Source organism: Centruroides sculpturatus, unplaced genomic scaffold (assembly GCF_000671375.1).
Source record: "Centruroides sculpturatus isolate CEXI.00-Female unplaced genomic scaffold, Cexi_2.0 scaffold1457, whole genome shotgun sequence".
NCBI classification, from domain to species: Eukaryota; Metazoa; Arthropoda; class Arachnida; order Scorpiones; family Buthidae; genus Centruroides; species Centruroides sculpturatus.
Window position 1 is genome coordinate 147868 of NW_019385609.1, and position 17800 is coordinate 165667.

General features: G+C 30.0%; 1 protein-coding gene across 2 annotated transcripts in view; it reads right to left on the reverse strand.

Moving 5' to 3' along the window:
- LOC111640562 (lysine-specific demethylase 2B-like) overlaps positions 1-17800 on the reverse strand; it is a 48061-nt gene that overhangs the window by 17456 nt on the left and 12805 nt on the right. For both annotated transcript variants that reach the window (XM_023386587.1, XM_023386586.1), the window contains exons 4-6: positions 15008-15101; positions 8570-8723; positions 6353-6468 (exon numbers count right to left, since the gene is read on the reverse strand). In XM_023386587.1, the coding sequence (XP_023242355.1) occupies positions 6353-6468; positions 8570-8723; positions 15008-15101 (364 nt within the window). The remainder of the gene's footprint in view (positions 1-6352; positions 6469-8569; positions 8724-15007; positions 15102-17800) is intronic.

Here is a 17800-nt window from a genome sequence, read left to right on the forward strand (position 1 = left end):
GGGATTTCTATAATTGGAATGCTATTAATTACTTATGAAAAATGCTGAAGAGAGAAAAGCAATCGACATTAGACAGATTCTTTAACCCTTTCAAACAGAAAAAACATGACTAATAAAAATGCAAGACTGTGTATGTATGTATTTTTATTATTACATATAAATAAATGTAGTAAGAAAGTATATATTTTTTTATTTTTGGGGGTCTCCAGAACGAATTAATTAAATTCCCATTAAAACCTATGGTAAATCGATAATCGGTTAACGAACAATTCGGATAGCAAACAAAGTCTTGGAATGGATTATGTTTGTTAACTGATCACCCACTGTATTTTAACTAAATTTTTGTGAAATCTCTTAATCTGAATGCTTTTAAAATTCTGAATTGTGTAAAATATGAGGCCTCTCAATTACAACTGATTTTCTGCATTATTTATTATTACATTAAATAGATATATATGTTAGGGTCAAAGACAAAACATGCACTATGAACAGAAAAAACAATTAAATGCATTGTGGCTTTATAGAAAAACATACAACAAAAAATTTTGCAGTCTGGTTACTTATAAAGACCACAATGCATTCCATTATTTTAAAAATGCCATGATAAGAAATATGTATCATGACTGTTAAAAAAGAATAAGTACAATGCAATATGACCATTTCTTGCTTATTCTGTAGTAGAAAAAAATAGAGTTCAAGATCTAACTGACTTAAATATGTATGATAATTAAGAACAATGGCAAAGCTAATTTGTTTTTATACAAACCATTAGAATTACAGTTGATATCTTTTAAACAATATTCTTATAACTGCAGATTACAAAACCTTGCTTTCTTCTGGATGTTATATTTCAGACTGACCAAAAACATAATAAACTTGAAAGCACATCATGTACATTGATGTTATCAGCAGTTCTAAACACATTGCAAGCATAGAATGCTTAAAAAAGCTTCTTTAAATGACTTGACATCAGTGACAACTGTCAGCATATTTCTTGTTCAAGCCATGTTCAACTCAAATGTTCAAAATGCAGTCATGGGCTGTTTGCTGATGTGATGTTAGATTTTGAACTGACTTTTGCTCTTCTTCCTCAATGTGATTAAGATGATAGATTGTTGTATGAGTGTGTGATAAAAATGCTTCCTTATTGTTTCTACAACAACACATTGTAATATGTTAATAATTCTGAAACATGCTCTGGCTATTTTTTTTTAAAGACAAGATATGAATTTCACATCATAATATATTTTAAACTTTCAGAATGCATCATGGCTCTTTATAAGCAGCCAAGATACAAAATTTCTTATGACTATTTCTGTAAAACCACAATGCACTCTGCTCATTTTTTCTGTTCATTGAATATATTCAATCTTTGAGCTTAACATCATTCATATAATATATATATATATATACAGTAAAACCTGTCTATGGCGACCACCCATGGTTCCTTCAAAAAGAGGTCTTTTAAACAGGTGGTTGTCCAATACAGGTTGTCCTGTAATAATGTATTTCCGTACGTATTTTGCACACTTTTTAGCCTTTCTACTAAGCAAAACTAGAGATGGCAAAAATAAGCAAATTTTTTCAATGATAGGGATATATTGGTATTGTAATTTATTCTTATTGGATACTGTAACTTGATTTACAGAATTTGTCGTTATTTTATAAGACAGATTTAATACCAATATTTTAAAGATTAATACAATAGTTGCATTTTCTCTATTATAATGCACATTTTCTTTTTTCCGATTTAATTCAACTCAGTTCTTTTCGTTCATTCCTCAGTTACGTGTATTACGTCATCGATATACAAGCGCGTGGTATCTCTACATCACTTTGGTTTTGGTATTCGTTAGTTTAATGTTATTTTAACTTTAAAAATACTGTATTTTTTATTATTTAATATTTTCTTAAGTACAATCAAAAACAATTAATTAATAATAAAACAATTTTTTATTATGTCTCATTATACGATTTCATTACATTCCGCGATTGTCATTGCGGAATCAAAAAAGGAAGGTTGCCCTCAAAACTGATTTTTGCATTAACGTGTTTAATGTGTTTTTGAATATTTTGCATGCGAAAATTACTTGGATATTATTTTTCTAAAAATACCGTGGAAATAATGTAGACTGATACAGAAACTATTTATCGCACATGTACTGTATATGAGCTTCAAAAAAAAAATAATAATAATAATAATAATAATTAAATAAAATAAATCTTATCAAACAATGAGATCAACCAATTAATTGTATCATGTACAGTACAATATTTTATACCCCTAAGGAAAATACTGTAAGTGTACGGTAAAATAAATTTCGTTTTCCCATTTAAACTTTGCCACTAATTGCCGTTGTGATAAACCATTTTCACTTTCTCTGATAATTTTAACACGATCTTTAACGACAGCACTTTGCATTTCTTTCATTTTTTGGACATTTTCCAACAAACTGAAATGAATTTCCTTTGTTACTAGACTAATTCATTAACACCTGCACCTAATTTCAAGGCTGGGAGAAGTGCCCGAGGTAGGTTCGAACAAGAGTTTAGACTAATTCATTATATTAGGAGAGGAAAACGTTGTTAAGATGGGTTCGAACAATAGTTTAGACCAGATACATTCGCGAAAGTGGTCACTTATTACAGTTATTGTATGTTGTTTCGGACCAAAAATCAATGCCCGCGGTCGCATTACACAGGTGGTTGTTTAATACAGGTAACTTACACAAAGACTCTATGGATAAACTATTCCGTGCCAGAACTTTTTGCTCGTTTTGACAGGTGCCCTTTGAATGCAGGTAATCGCCTAAGCAGTTTTTACTGTATATAAATTATTTTGATAGATTTTGACAATGTACCACTTAGGCAAACAACATCACTAAAACCCAATGCATTATAAAACTACAAGCCAACCAATGCCGTATGTCATCAGGCTAGATAACGACTATAAATACTAATAAATTATGAAACAATTTGGTACTAGAGACAGGTGTTAGGTGCCATCTCTTAATAAATTTAATAATTATAATTTTTTAATTAAATTAGTTCCACATTTTTAATTAAAAATTATAATTATTAAATTTATTAAGATGGCACCTAACACTCCCTCTAATACTAAACTGTTTCATAATTTATTAGTATTTATAGCCACTATCTAGCCTAATGACATATGGCATTGGTTGGCTGGTAGTTTTATATCATTTAAGTTAAGCTGAACATGATTTTGTCACAGACCATTAATAAATAGTTATAATTTTCTAATTTATATTTTTAAAATGCAAATACTTGAATTATTTAAAATCAAACTCATCTGTTATAGAAAAGAACACCATGTGTAATTAATATCTTATCAGAAAAATATGCTCCTTTGTAATATTTTATCAATTTCATATGAATATGTTTAAACATACAATTTTATTATGTTATATTTCTGAATTGATACTATATTACAAGACACTTATTTTTAAAATATAATTCATACAGAATTTCATTACAACATAAAAATAATGTTAAAATTTCAATTCCAATGATTTAAATGCTGTGTAGAATAATATGCTATGTTTATTAATTAATAAAACAAACAGGACAGCAATAATACATTAAAATATTCAATAAATAGAATAAATAACAAATATCTTCATAATTCATACTTTCTGAACATCTCAGGAACACAACAGTCTCTATAGTGAAATTGATCTTTTATTAGAGGCTACTTATTCTATTTTATTCAATATTTTTATGAATTTTTAAATTATGGTTTTTTTATTCTCTCTTTTCTTTTCAAAATATCACAATGAAACAAATTATATAAAAATATAGAAGAGTAATAGTTAATATAAATTACTTTAGAAATATGAAAACATTTTTAATTCTTACATGAGTAACATCTTCCACTTCAGCAATTCTTAACTGTTTTTCAATTCCAAAACTATGGAGGAAATTTCCTCCAAATACAAGAGTATCTTCTGGAGTAAATACAGCATGAATCCATCCTGTAAAATATTTCTATACTTTAACAACACATTGCTAATTATTATTTGTCATGATTATGCTTAGCTTAATTAAATTATTACATGTGTTTATATGTAAATTTCTGTTTTTATACTTGTGTTTAATAATATATTTTATAAGAACCAATATAATAAACAACCTTTCCAGATAAAATCCTTCTTGTGTAAAATAGACTAAAATGCTTTTATAGAATGCAATTTATGTTTTTGAAACTTAACACAACTTTTCTATAGCAACAAAATAAACTTTTCAATAAAAAGAATTATATTTATTTCTTTATAAAATTTTTCCTCAACATTATTTAAAGCAACTTTTAGTAATTTCATAGAAAAGTTATTACTTTAATTTCTTTAATAATTTGTCTGACAAATTATACATTCATTCAAAACCATAATTGTCTTTTTAAGAAAAACACAAATGAAAAGTGAGAAAAAAGTTTTGTATACAGTCGACCCCCTATAACACGAGTTCCTATAGTTCAGATTCCTATATCACGGCGAAAAAATTGCGACAGTATTCATACAAACATGCTAAAAAAAACTCCTATAATTCGACAAAACGTCATCGCCGACTAGTGTTGCGACAGAATTGCACAAACCGTTTAGTTTAAACAAGCAGCGGACCTACTAAAAACCATTTATTATTTAACATCCATAAAAATTATNAATTAAATAAAATAAATCTTATCAAACAATGAGATCAACCAATTAATTGTATCATGTACAGTACAATATTTTATACCCCTAAGGAAAATACTGTAAGTGTACGGTAAAATAAATTTCGTTTTCCCATTTAAACTTTGCCACTAATTGCCGTTGTGATAAACCATTTTCACTTTCTCTGATAATTTTAACACGATCTTTAACGACAGCACTTTGCATTTCTTTCATTTTTTGGACATTTTCCAACAAACTGAAATGAATTTCCTTTGTTACTAGACTAATTCATTAACACCTGCACCTAATTTCAAGGCTGGGAGAAGTGCCCGAGGTAGGTTCGAACAAGAGTTTAGACTAATTCATTATATTAGGAGAGGAAAACGTTGTTAAGATGGGTTCGAACAATAGTTTAGACCAGATACATTCGCGAAAGTGGTCACTTATTACAGTTATTGTATGTTGTTTCGGACCAAAAATCAATGCCCGCGGTCGCATTACACAGGTGGTCGTTTAATACAGGTAACTTACACAAAGACTCTATGGATAAACTATTCCGTGCCAGAACTTTTTGCTCGTTTTGACAGGTGCCCTTTGAATGCAGGTAATCGCCTAAGCAGTTTTTACTGTATATAAATTATTTTGATAGATTTTGACAATGTACCACTTAGGCAAACAACATCACTAAAACCCAATGCATTATAAAACTACAAGCCAACCAATGCCGTATGTCATCAGGCTAGATAACGACTATAAATACTAATAAATTATGAAACAATTTGGTACTAGAGACAGGTGTTAGGTGCCATCTCTTAATAAATTTAATAATTATAATTTTTTAATTAAATTAGTTCCACATTTTTAATTAAAAATTATAATTATTAAATTTATTAAGATGGCACCTAACACTCCCTCTAATACTAAACTGTTTCATAATTTATTAGTATTTATAGCCACTATCTAGCCTAATGACATATGGCATTGGTTGGCTGGTAGTTTTATATCATTTAAGTTAAGCTGAACATGATTTTGTCACAGACCATTAATAAATAGTTATAATTTTCTAATTTATATTTTTAAAATGCAAATACTTGAATTATTTAAAATCAAACTCATCTGTTATAGAAAAGAACACCATGTGTAATTAATATCTTATCAGAAAAATATGCTCCTTTGTAATATTTTATCAATTTCATATGAATATGTTTAAACATACAATTTTATTATGTTATATTTCTGAATTGATACTATATTACAAGACACTTATTTTTAAAATATAATTCATACAGAATTTCATTACAACATAAAAATAATGTTAAAATTTCAATTCCAATGATTTAAATGCTGTGTAGAATAATATGCTATGTTTATTAATTAATAAAACAAACAGGACAGCAATAATACATTAAAATATTCAATAAATAGAATAAATAACAAATATCTTCATAATTCATACTTTCTGAACATCTCAGGAACACAACAGTCTCTATAGTGAAATTGATCTTTTATTAGAGGCTACTTATTCTATTTTATTCAATATTTTTATGAATTTTTAAATTATGGTTTTTTTATTCTCTCTTTTCTTTTCAAAATATCACAATGAAACAAATTATATAAAAATATAGAAGAGTAATAGTTAATATAAATTACTTTAGAAATATGAAAACATTTTTAATTCTTACATGAGTAACATCTTCCACTTCAGCAATTCTTAACTGTTTTTCAATTCCAAAACTATGGAGGAAATTTCCTCCAAATACAAGAGTATCTTCTGGAGTAAATACAGCATGAATCCATCCTGTAAAATATTTCTATACTTTAACAACACATTGCTAATTATTATTTGTCATGATTATGCTTAGCTTAATTAAATTATTACATGTGTTTATATGTAAATTTCTGTTTTTATACTTGTGTTTAATAATATATTTTATAAGAACCAATATAATAAACAACCTTTCCAGATAAAATCCTTCTTGTGTAAAATAGACTAAAATGCTTTTATAGAATGCAATTTATGTTTTTGAAACTTAACACAACTTTTCTATAGCAACAAAATAAACTTTTCAATAAAAAGAATTATATTTATTTCTTTATAAAATTTTTCCTCAACATTATTTAAAGCAACTTTTAGTAATTTCATAGAAAAGTTATTACTTTAATTTCTTTAATAATTTGTCTGACAAATTATACATTCATTCAAAACCATAATTGTCTTTTTAAGAAAAACACAAATGAAAAGTGAGAAAAAAGTTTTGTATACAGTCGACCCCCTATAACACGAGTTCCTATAGTTCAGATTCCTATATCACGGCGAAAAAATTGCGACAGTATTCATACAAACATGCTAAAAAAAACTCCTATAATTCGACAAAACGTCATCGCCGACTAGTGTTGCGACAGAATTGCACAAACCGTTTAGTTTAAACAAGCAGCGGACCTACTAAAAACCATTTATTATTTAACATCCATAAAAATTATATTTATATTAATGATGTCTCTAAAGTTCAGCAAATTTTTCGCAAAAAAAAAATAATTTATCAGGAAGCATGCGAGCGCCATTCGATGACAAGCTCCACGACGAAAACAAGCTTAAACAATGGCGTAGTCGAACGGTGCACACTCGGTAAGTAATCCTACAATTTTTTGTTTATAGCATAGTTTATATGGATTATTCCCAAAAAATTATACGTATTTTGGAAATGTTGAGTTGAATTAGTCTAGAATCGATTAATTTTATGGAAGGAAACCTTTCAAACAGCTGTAGTCTATAAACTGCATACGTGCCGGGCTGTGATTGACTGTACTCGTAAAAGCTGGATTCATAAAACTCGGAACATATCTACCGTGTTACAGGGGGGGTCGACTGTATAAGATATTATTCAAATTAAAGATTCCTATTCAGAGCAGTTAGCAGAAAACCAGTAGGCAAAACACCACCATACTTGGTGTTCCATTTTCAGATCTTAGGAAGAGAGTTTAACAATTAAAAAAATAGTTCAAATATTTATTGATAGTAAAAATATGCTGAAAGATAAAAACTGGAAGAAATTTACAGAAGAGTAAACTGGAAACTGAACCATACTCAACAGCATATGAAATTTAAATCAATAATTCTTATTGAAATTCATTTCATACATTAATTACAGCAATTGATTATGTATCACAAAGAGCTGACTAAAGTTTCAGAGAGTTGTCAAAGCTTATCAAATGCAGTGTTCAATGGAGTGACCATTGTGCAGAATCAAAAGCTGATACTGCAACAAAATTTATGTTTAAATTTTTATAAAATTTTCAATTAACTAGAAAACAACAATCAGAGGGTTTTATGAAATAATTTTAAAATATTATTATTAATTATTATTACAGTAGAGTGTCGGTTATCCAAAAGCATTCCAGTCAGCAAATTTAAATTTTCGCTAGTGCTGTGGCGCTGCAATCTTTGGCTATATCTTGAGCTACTCCAATATTTTTTTGGTGTGTGTGTGTGTGTGTGTGTGTTAGCTGGCAGCACTGGCACTTTTGTGTGGTGTTTTTCTGAGAATTGTGTGTCATGCTGAATTGAATGTTTTTGATACTAGATCAACTTCTAAAGTATATTTTTTTGGTTTTTATATTTTGCAATGTATTTATTTTGTTTGTACAAAATAAAAAAAAATAATTTTTGACGATACAATAACCACGATTATTATTTTAAAAAGTTTTCATTAGGCTTAACATCAATGAAAATTTAACACGAAGCAACACGCAACGGAGAAAAATTTCATCATGGGATAGGTTAATATATTTTTTTGTACATAATCGGTTATCCAAAAAATAAGTTATCCGAACAACCCCAGTCCCCAACTGATTCGGATAAACGATGCTCTACTGTATATATAATTGAAACAAAAACTAACCTGTTGGTATAAAGAAAGTATAACCAGCAAAAAGATGAACTCTTGCACATTTTTCAACTGTATCGCCAAAAAATACATCACCCTGTTTACCAGATAATACCCACTGTTCATAAAGTTGCAAATTATGTTCAGTTGGTGGAATCAACCAAAACACCTAGAATGTATGTTAATTTAGTTAAAAATAAAAACTTCAAACTTATCAATAACTTAAAACTAAACTTTACAAATATAATTTAAATTTTTGATTCATTTTCATTTATCTTAAGTACAATTTTATAAATCCTTTTTTATTTTGACAAGTGATTTATTAATAAAATATGAGTAAAATAATTACAAGTAGTTTCATTTAAAAAAAAAACAAATGCTTTATATAACTACATTATTCAATTACTTTCTCATAAAATCACACTTATATTAAGTATCAAAGACAAGCAAATATTTAATATTCAAATATATAATGTAATATAAGGTTTATATCCATAAATTATGGCAGATAGCAATCAATATAAATAATAATTTTAAATTATTTACTTTAAATGCAAGATAATCATAAAATTCTTTAACACTTTTAAATAATAATTAAAAATCTAATAACTTTAGATAAAGCTTAGTTATTATTTATTAATGCAATTGATTATACAAGTTTTCTAATGTGAAAAAATTAATTAATTAATTAACCCTTAAGCCCATAACTCAAGATATCTCGGGCAAGTTACATAGCGTTACATAAAACGCGGTCCTTAAGGCCATTTTTGAAAAATTTTTTTTTTGAATTTTTGGAATGTTTTTTAAGTCTCCAAATTTTTTCAAATTATTTTTCCTGCGCGAAAAAATTTTATCGCGATTTTAATTTACCTTAATGACGCATGCTTCACGCTTAATTGCTTTTTAATTGTTTTTTAATGGGAGTTTGATATCAAATTTCATTCATCGTTCTAAAGTTGTAGTGCACGGATTTTCATTCAGTAAAGTTATTTAAAGCTAGTTTCTGATGTCAAAAACGACCCCTGATAGTTATNTATTTGACCAAAATGGTTGATATATAATTCAATAAAATATTTATTTATTATAAAAATATTGTTTTTTTTTTTCCATGGAAAAAAACCGAAATTACTTTCCGAACAACCCAATAAAATTATCACAGATAATTCTACAAAATTGTGATAGTAGAAATTGAATATGTCGTCTTAGTGTATCAAACCTTTTCTGTAAAATTAACGCTTTAAAAAATTTTTCATTACAGAGGTACCTCAGGATACAAACGCCCCAGATACGAAATTTTCAGGATACGCCATGAAATTCCAACACATTTTTGCTCCACGATACGAACAAAAACTCACCATACAACGTTACATTAGTTTGCAGTGCCATTTTTTATTCACTTCTGTTCATTGGTCTTAGTCAGCATGCTTGCTTCGTCGTGGAAGGATCTCGCTCGATAAAGGAAATCTTGAGGTATTATCAGAAAGTGACTGATTTTATTGAAAAGAAACATCCCAAAAAGTTTTACACTAGCTGTATTGCTGCTCAGAGTAATGACATTCGCCTAAGTCATTTTAGAAACATTTTAAAAAGTAGGTAAAGCAAACCTCTTTGGATACATATTTTACCAAGTGACCTCTATCCAGTGAAAGTGCTGGTAGAAGTGAAGGAAAGAAAGCAAAAAGCAGTGAATAAAAATTAAAATATATATATATAAAACAACACTAATTTTTTTTTATCTTTTCTAAGTTATTAAGTTTTAGTATCATTTTCCTTCTCCCTCTCTTCCGCCACTAGTTTACACCACCACCGTCGTCTATCCTCAAAGGTAAAGTGCAAGTAAAACTACATTTTTTTTTATCAATTATTATTCTATTATGGTTATTTCTACATTTACAACTACAAAACGCATTTTTCAGTGTTTTCCTTACTATAGTTGTTTTTTTTTTTAATGTACTACTTAATTTTAATTTGAGTGTGTTTTTCATGTTGGAACAAATTATTTGGTTTTACATGTAATCGTATGGGGAAAAATGATTCACTTTACGACATTTTTATGATACAATCTCAGTTTTGGAACAGATTAATTTCATATCCTGAGGTACTGCAGTATTAGATATCATTAAAACTAAATAGTAATTTTTGTTTTTCAATAATTGACAGACTTTAATATTACATATCCATAATGTGTAGTATTTTAATTATTTAATTTATTCATAGGGACATAATTAGAGAAGCCTTTTCTAGTTTTATGTATGCACTATTATTTATTACGTAGTAAATTTTAATAATTTATAGTTCAACATTACACTACATAAATTCATTTTTATTTAAAGCCATAGAAACTATTGTTTTTCTTATTATAATAAACTNAAGGCTATAATTAAATATTAGAAATTAATTAATTTGACTAGTGGTAGGCAGTTATGCATTCATCTCATATTAAGTTTAATAATTACAAATAATTAATTTTTAATTTAGGCATTTCTAAAATTTAATTTGGAATTGGTCATTAAATTTAATACAGATGGCAGAATAACTGCCTAACTCTAGTCAAATTAATCAATTTTTAATATTTAGTTATAGTCTTTACATAGCCCAAGAATTTCGCATATCGTTTGGAGTGTTTATTATATAACAGATTATGGTTGTTGATGTTTGTATGTACAGGTAGGCCTCCTACAATGTGGTAGATACGTTCCTTGAAAATACCACGTTGTGGGAAATCGCGTTATAGGAGACACCAACTCAATACAAAAACTGGGATTCGGTTCTAAAAAAAGAAAAACTTGGCGTTTGAATGGCGTTGTTTGGATTTTTCAAACCAGCCATTGGTAGCCACGAATTTAACACTGGTTTCATCAGCTGACCAGTGGCGTAGCGTAGTGGGGGCAGCAGGGGCAGCCTGCCCCAGGTGGCACTTTTAGGAGGCGACAAAATTTCACAATAAATAATAATAATAATATCATCTTGTAAAAATTTGAACCATTTCATTTCATATTTTTGTCGCACCTAAGATTCGGACCGATTGAAATGAGCACGGAATTGTTCGTTACTTATTCTGTGACGAAACTGAATTTTAGTCTTTTAAATTGATATACCTAAATAGGGGGGCAGCGAAATTTTCCTCCACCCCGGGCGGCTGACACCCACGCTACGCCACTGCAGCTAACAACTGTCCCATTTGTTTTAAATAATCAAATATTTTTAAGGCTTTGTGTTTAAGTGCAGTTTTATTTAAAGGCAACCATTTCTTGTTCATATCTTCTACCCATAATATTAGCACTTGTTCCATTTTTTACATTATAAGTGCTCTCAGACTAGCAACATTTTTCGCAAGAATAGATGATCTGGATGCGACCAAATTTCTAATCTTTTCTCCCGATTGCTTAATCGACCGAATAGTCGACTCATTTAAACTAAAATGCCTACTAATATCAGCTATCCGCTCTTGATTTTTAATTTGATCTAAAATTTCTATCTTTGAAGAGTTATAAATTTCCTTTTTAACGACGGTCCTTTCTTTTCATTCGGCATTGTTATGGCTAAAAATTTTTCAGTCAGTTTTGTGGACAGTAAAAATTGCAAAAAATAACTTTACTTCACTATGTTGTTAAAAATATACACCCAATAGAAGTTTATACTGTATTTTGGACCATTTTTGCTGTCCCCACTTATTGAAACAGTATAAATGATGGAAAATTTAGTGATATATTTGAGTGCTTACAGTAACTGATGCACATCTGTCTAGAAACCGGTCTTCCCCTGAAACTTTCAACGGAATAAATAACACGCCAACAGCGACAAACAGCTGTTTTCAAGGACATTTAGTTCTGTATGCTGAACTGCGGTTCGTATCACGTGATCTGTTGCGATTTTTCTATTATGTGAAAGATAATTTGTTTCTAAATACCGTAAACCGTGTTGTAAGAAAATTTCCGCATTTTTCCAACCGCGTTGGAGCGAAAATGCGTTGTAAAAATACCACGTTGTAGGAGGCCTGCCTGTAATATGTCTGAACACAAGTTTGGAAAAATGTGTGATCACAAGCAACACTAAGATGCTAGAGGAATGAATGCTGAACACAGAATGATGTAGCATGCCCACAATTCAGGAATTCCCCTCCCCTCATCATTGGTTAGGTGAAACGTCGCTTATTAAGCAAATCATATTTTTACAATCTATTTTGCTTGTTATGTGAATTATTCGTTATAAGATATGCTCATTAAGCAAGGTTCCACTGTATTTAATAAATTTTAATAATACTGTGAGAATCTGGGTCAAATACAAGGTCTGTTCAAAAAGTATCAGACCTTTTTTTTTCCACGTAAACCAATGATGCGAGAGAGGCCTCCTTCAGTGGAGTTGTGGAGGGGACAGTCATGCACAGCCCTGAATTTTTTCCCGCCTGCAGGAAGCGTCAGTTGTTGGCAATCGGCCTATGAGTGAGGTCATGTAGTGCACTCTCGTCGGATTTCACTAAGCTGGAAAATGACTGAACAACGTGAGCAGCGATATTACATCAAATTTTGCCAAAAAACCTTGGCGATACCCAGGCGTAAACCATTCGCAAGATTCAGCAGGCTTTCGGGGACGATCCTCGAGGCCAAAAAAAGCACGGCAGGTCCGCAGCAATATCAAAGGTCATGTTGACAGTTCTTTCGACTCTCGTGGGGTGGTGTGTCGTGAGTACGCACCACAAGGCCAAACCATCGCAAAGGAGTACTACCAGGAGGTCCTTCGTCGTCTTTCCAATGCTGTGCGACGCAAACGACCGGATCTGTGGTCGATCAAAACTTGGCAGCTCTATCGTGATAACGCATCCGCCCATTCTGCGCATCTGATTTGGGCTTTCGTCGCCAAACACAATACTCCTGTAGTTCGTCACGCTCCGTACTCTCTCCACATGGCTCCATGTGACCTTTGGCTATTTCTCAAGCTGAAAATGCCGCTAAAAGGAACCCAAATTTAGCCGAGAGAAGACATCATGCGAAATGCGACGGACCGGCTGATAACCATTCCAAAAGATGCGTTCCAGCAGTGTTTCCAGCAATGGCAGGAATGCTGGGAGAAGTGTATACACTACAAAGGAGACTACTTTGAAGGGAATTAGGGTTTTGTACCTCAAAGTCAATAAATTTATTTTTGCCGACCAAAGGTCCGATACTTTTTGAACAGACCTTGTACTTTTTGCTTAAGTTGATAAAAATTTTAACAAACAAAAAAGTTGCTTATTTGTTAAAATTTTGTTTGTTAAAATTATGAGTCACAGAGGAATTTCTTTCAAGTTAGAAAGAAGTTTCTGAGGAAAAATGTTGGCTTTGATATCAACTCAACAAGGAAGTTCTTTGTTGCTTCTCTCCTCAGGTGATTCAAATCATCCCTAATTATTGAATGGACAAAATCCTATAATTAAAGCCAAACACAAACATCCAATGTAGGAACTGGAAACTGAACTCTCAAGAAAATTCTTTCCTTGTGAAGACGTAGTATGTAAAATATGTGAAAATAAATGTGGAGAAATAAGTTTTATTTAATAATATAATAGTAAGAGAATGTCTTGTTTTCGTTAAATAGAAAATGACATCACAATTTTTTAACTTTTTGTTTTATAACCTTTAAACAAAAAGGAATAATAATAGTAATAATAATGTTAATGATGCAGTAAAATAATAAAGTTTTACACAAAAAAACTAAACTAAACCAAAAATCTGAAGATTCAATCAAACCTACATTGTATAGCTCCAGTACCTAGTGTCTTATTTACTTGGTATTGCCACTCTGGAACAAAACTTCCAAAGACTTATAAGCTAAACACTAAATTTCCAGAGGCCCAATTTTTGGAAATGCTTGAGAAGTGAATACTATTATTTGGAAAAGGAGCTGCTTACGTTAAAGGCTATGTGCTCACCAAGTTTTGTTTGAATCAGAGATCTAAATGTCTGGCCCTCCCCTTGTTAATAGGAATCATTTTTGAATAATTCAAAAAAAACACATTTGGTAATGTTTAAACAGTATTTTACATGTTCTGTTTAAGTTTAACTGATTACAAATTTTTATTGGGGTTTTCATTCTAAATTTCATGCTTTTGCATAAAGAATGATCTTCAGAAATTATATGCTGCCATCCTGAAGATATTAACAAAAAACATTTAATTTTAAAAAAATGCTTGTAATGAAAAATACATTTAATTCTCATAATGAATTATTATGCTTAAATATTTCTTTGGTATGTAACATTTAATAAAGCATTTATAATCAAATTAACTTAAATAAATTTCTTTATTTTCATTTTTATTAACCAAGTTTCCTTATTTTGTTCTAATTTCTATATGAGGATAAAATTACTTAAAATTAGTTAAAATAAAAGAGTGAATTTACTTTATAATTAGAATATATTCTTAAAAATATTAAATTATTCCAATATATTAAGATTTATATAAAAACAGTAACATACCTTTTGACCTTTAAGAATATGATACCAAACTGATGTTCCACCAAAATCTATATGAAAATCAGTATAACATCCTTTCACACTCATTAGGCAATATCTATATAATAATAATATAAAGTTCTTATTTAGACCTTTGATTGTAATAAATTATAATAATAATGATTATAAATAAACAACAAATAGTCATATAAAATTGCAATAAATTCTAAATATATTATGTTATTTTTTAAATTTCCATTATTCAATGACAGCATCTTTTATTAGAATAGAATACTGAAAGTTATTTTACTATAACTTTTTAATATATAATATAATATATTCACTATTATTTTTAATGGAAAGAATTGTCAGCAAAAATATTACTTATTGATATACACTTATCATCATACAATTAAACAACATATAATGGATAGACAACCTACAGCCTCTATTAGATCGTAATCAATAATCTATTGGGCAAACTCTGGTTAATCCAGCCCATGGTTATTAAAGATGCATGTAACAAATGGAATAACTTAAATTTTTATACAAATAACGAATTGTAAGAAATATTCATAAAATAAATTCTACAATATAAACAAGTTTACATTTTTACATATTATATGTGCGCTCTTCCAACTGCAAACATATAGCATTGTTCACATGGAAAAAAGTTGAAGTACAAGGCTGGAAAGTTTAAATTTTAAAAAACAGCCATTTCATTTGCAATGACCCAATATATAACAATCTCTCATTTCACAAACACACACACACTAAAAATAAATTTTAGTTGTCTTCATCATTTGAAACCTTTTGGAAATTGCTACTTCTTTGAATTCTGTTGATTTAGTTTTCAAGAAGTCAGTTTTGAGAGTCTGCCGAATGCTTTGTTGCAATTGTTTTTAAAGATTGTTATATAAGACTAAACAAATTTCCAATCATATTTCAATAAGATAAACAAACAATTTCATATGAACTCTTATATTGAAACCACATTGTTTAAGTACTGTGTTATACAAGGATTACCTGTATACATATTTTCAATCATGGATGCATCCAGAACACATTCCTATTTATTCCCAATAAAATGAATTTATTTTCTGCCAATTCTGTTTATGCTGTCTCCAGCAGGAAGGCATTACTGGCAATAAAGTGTATGATATCAAGATATCTTGGTATTGAAAACACACATTAATTATAATTTTTCTTAAAAAAAAAAATATGTAAAAAAGACTAAAATATATTGATTTTTGTCATGTCATTTAATATATATATATATAGGGTGGGGCAGAAAGAATGGATGTTTTTTAAAAAATCACAACATCTGTAATTGTTGCTACAAAAGATATTTGTTGGAAGATGTGAGTTTGTATTGAAATAGCATTTTACAGAATCAAGTGTGGTAAACAATGTCTCTCATGTGGTGTCCATTATCAGTGATGCATTTCTGGAGGCAATTTTGGCAACTTCCACATGAATAACTTCCTTTAGTTCTTGCAAAGAACGTGCTTATGCTTAAGACTTACTTCTGCTGTAAACCAAAACAGTGCTTATTTCCAAATATTTTCACAAACTTTTCAAACTTAGTTCTTCTTCAGGTGAATAAAACGGGTATAATTGATGTTATTCGAAATCTGAATGCAATGTTCTAAGGAAACTCGTGCAATCATCGTGTTAAACTTGCGCATGATCTGTACATATAAGGATCGCTTTTGACTTCTCAAGTGTCGTAGATACGAGTTTGCCATGCTATCGATAAGGATAGTTCATCCTTATTGTTTATACACTTGTCTTCTCTTGCTGTTTTATAGATATACATCGCTTCCATCCAGCGCAAATGGTGTATAATCTGTGTGGTGTAAATTATCTTTGCCTCGTCAAATACAGCTTGTATGTCAGGGTCCGTGGCATATTGTGCTAATGCTGTAGTATATCTTTTATGTAGGATGTCTGCTTTGTGTTCTTTGATCCTCACCTCCAATGATCTTTTTGTGGATCCCACGTATACTAAGTCTTTATCACATCTATGATCTTTTATAGGGATCCTGTGTACTCCTGCTAATTGTGCTTATGCTTATATACACGAGTCTTGAGGTGTCCCCCACAAGAAATAATCGCATATGGACAGTTTTGCGATTACTTCTCCTCCTCGTTTGCCCTGCCATGGATAGGTCGGGCAAACGAGGAGGCAATGAATTTCACCAAACCTGGAAATGAGGCAATCAGGGAAGAGACAATGAATAACATTAATTGATGCTCTAGTTATGTGGGCCGTTGCCCCATCCTGTTGAAACCACACACATCTGATAGGAATACATTTCCATCATGTGCAAGGATGCAGAAACATATTCCCATCAAATGTGTATGACTGAGTAATCCACTTTGCGTATGACTGTTTCCTCAGTTGTACGCAAACACACAGTGATCTATAGTCCATGGCTCCATGCCTTCAACTGAAAAGACAATGCTAAGACCTCACTACTCTTATCCTACTTGCCACACATCTGTCACTTCACTTGGTGGTGAGTTCTAGCCATTTCAAAAATGTCTGTCCTTTATGCCCTACCCTGTATATACAGGTAGGTATCCCTTGTACAACACAATACTTCTACAACCTAGTTTCACTCTAACACAGTTTTGGAAATCCTCTAACAGAGTTTTGGAAAACAAAATTTCACAATTTTTAAGTGTAAACTTCATTACTAAAAGACTTACTATGACACCTTGTGAATGTGCAGCAAAAGTTTATTACTTCCAAACGTTTTCGGTCATGTTAAATGACCTTTCTCAAGAAAAAGAAAAAACAAAATAAAAAAC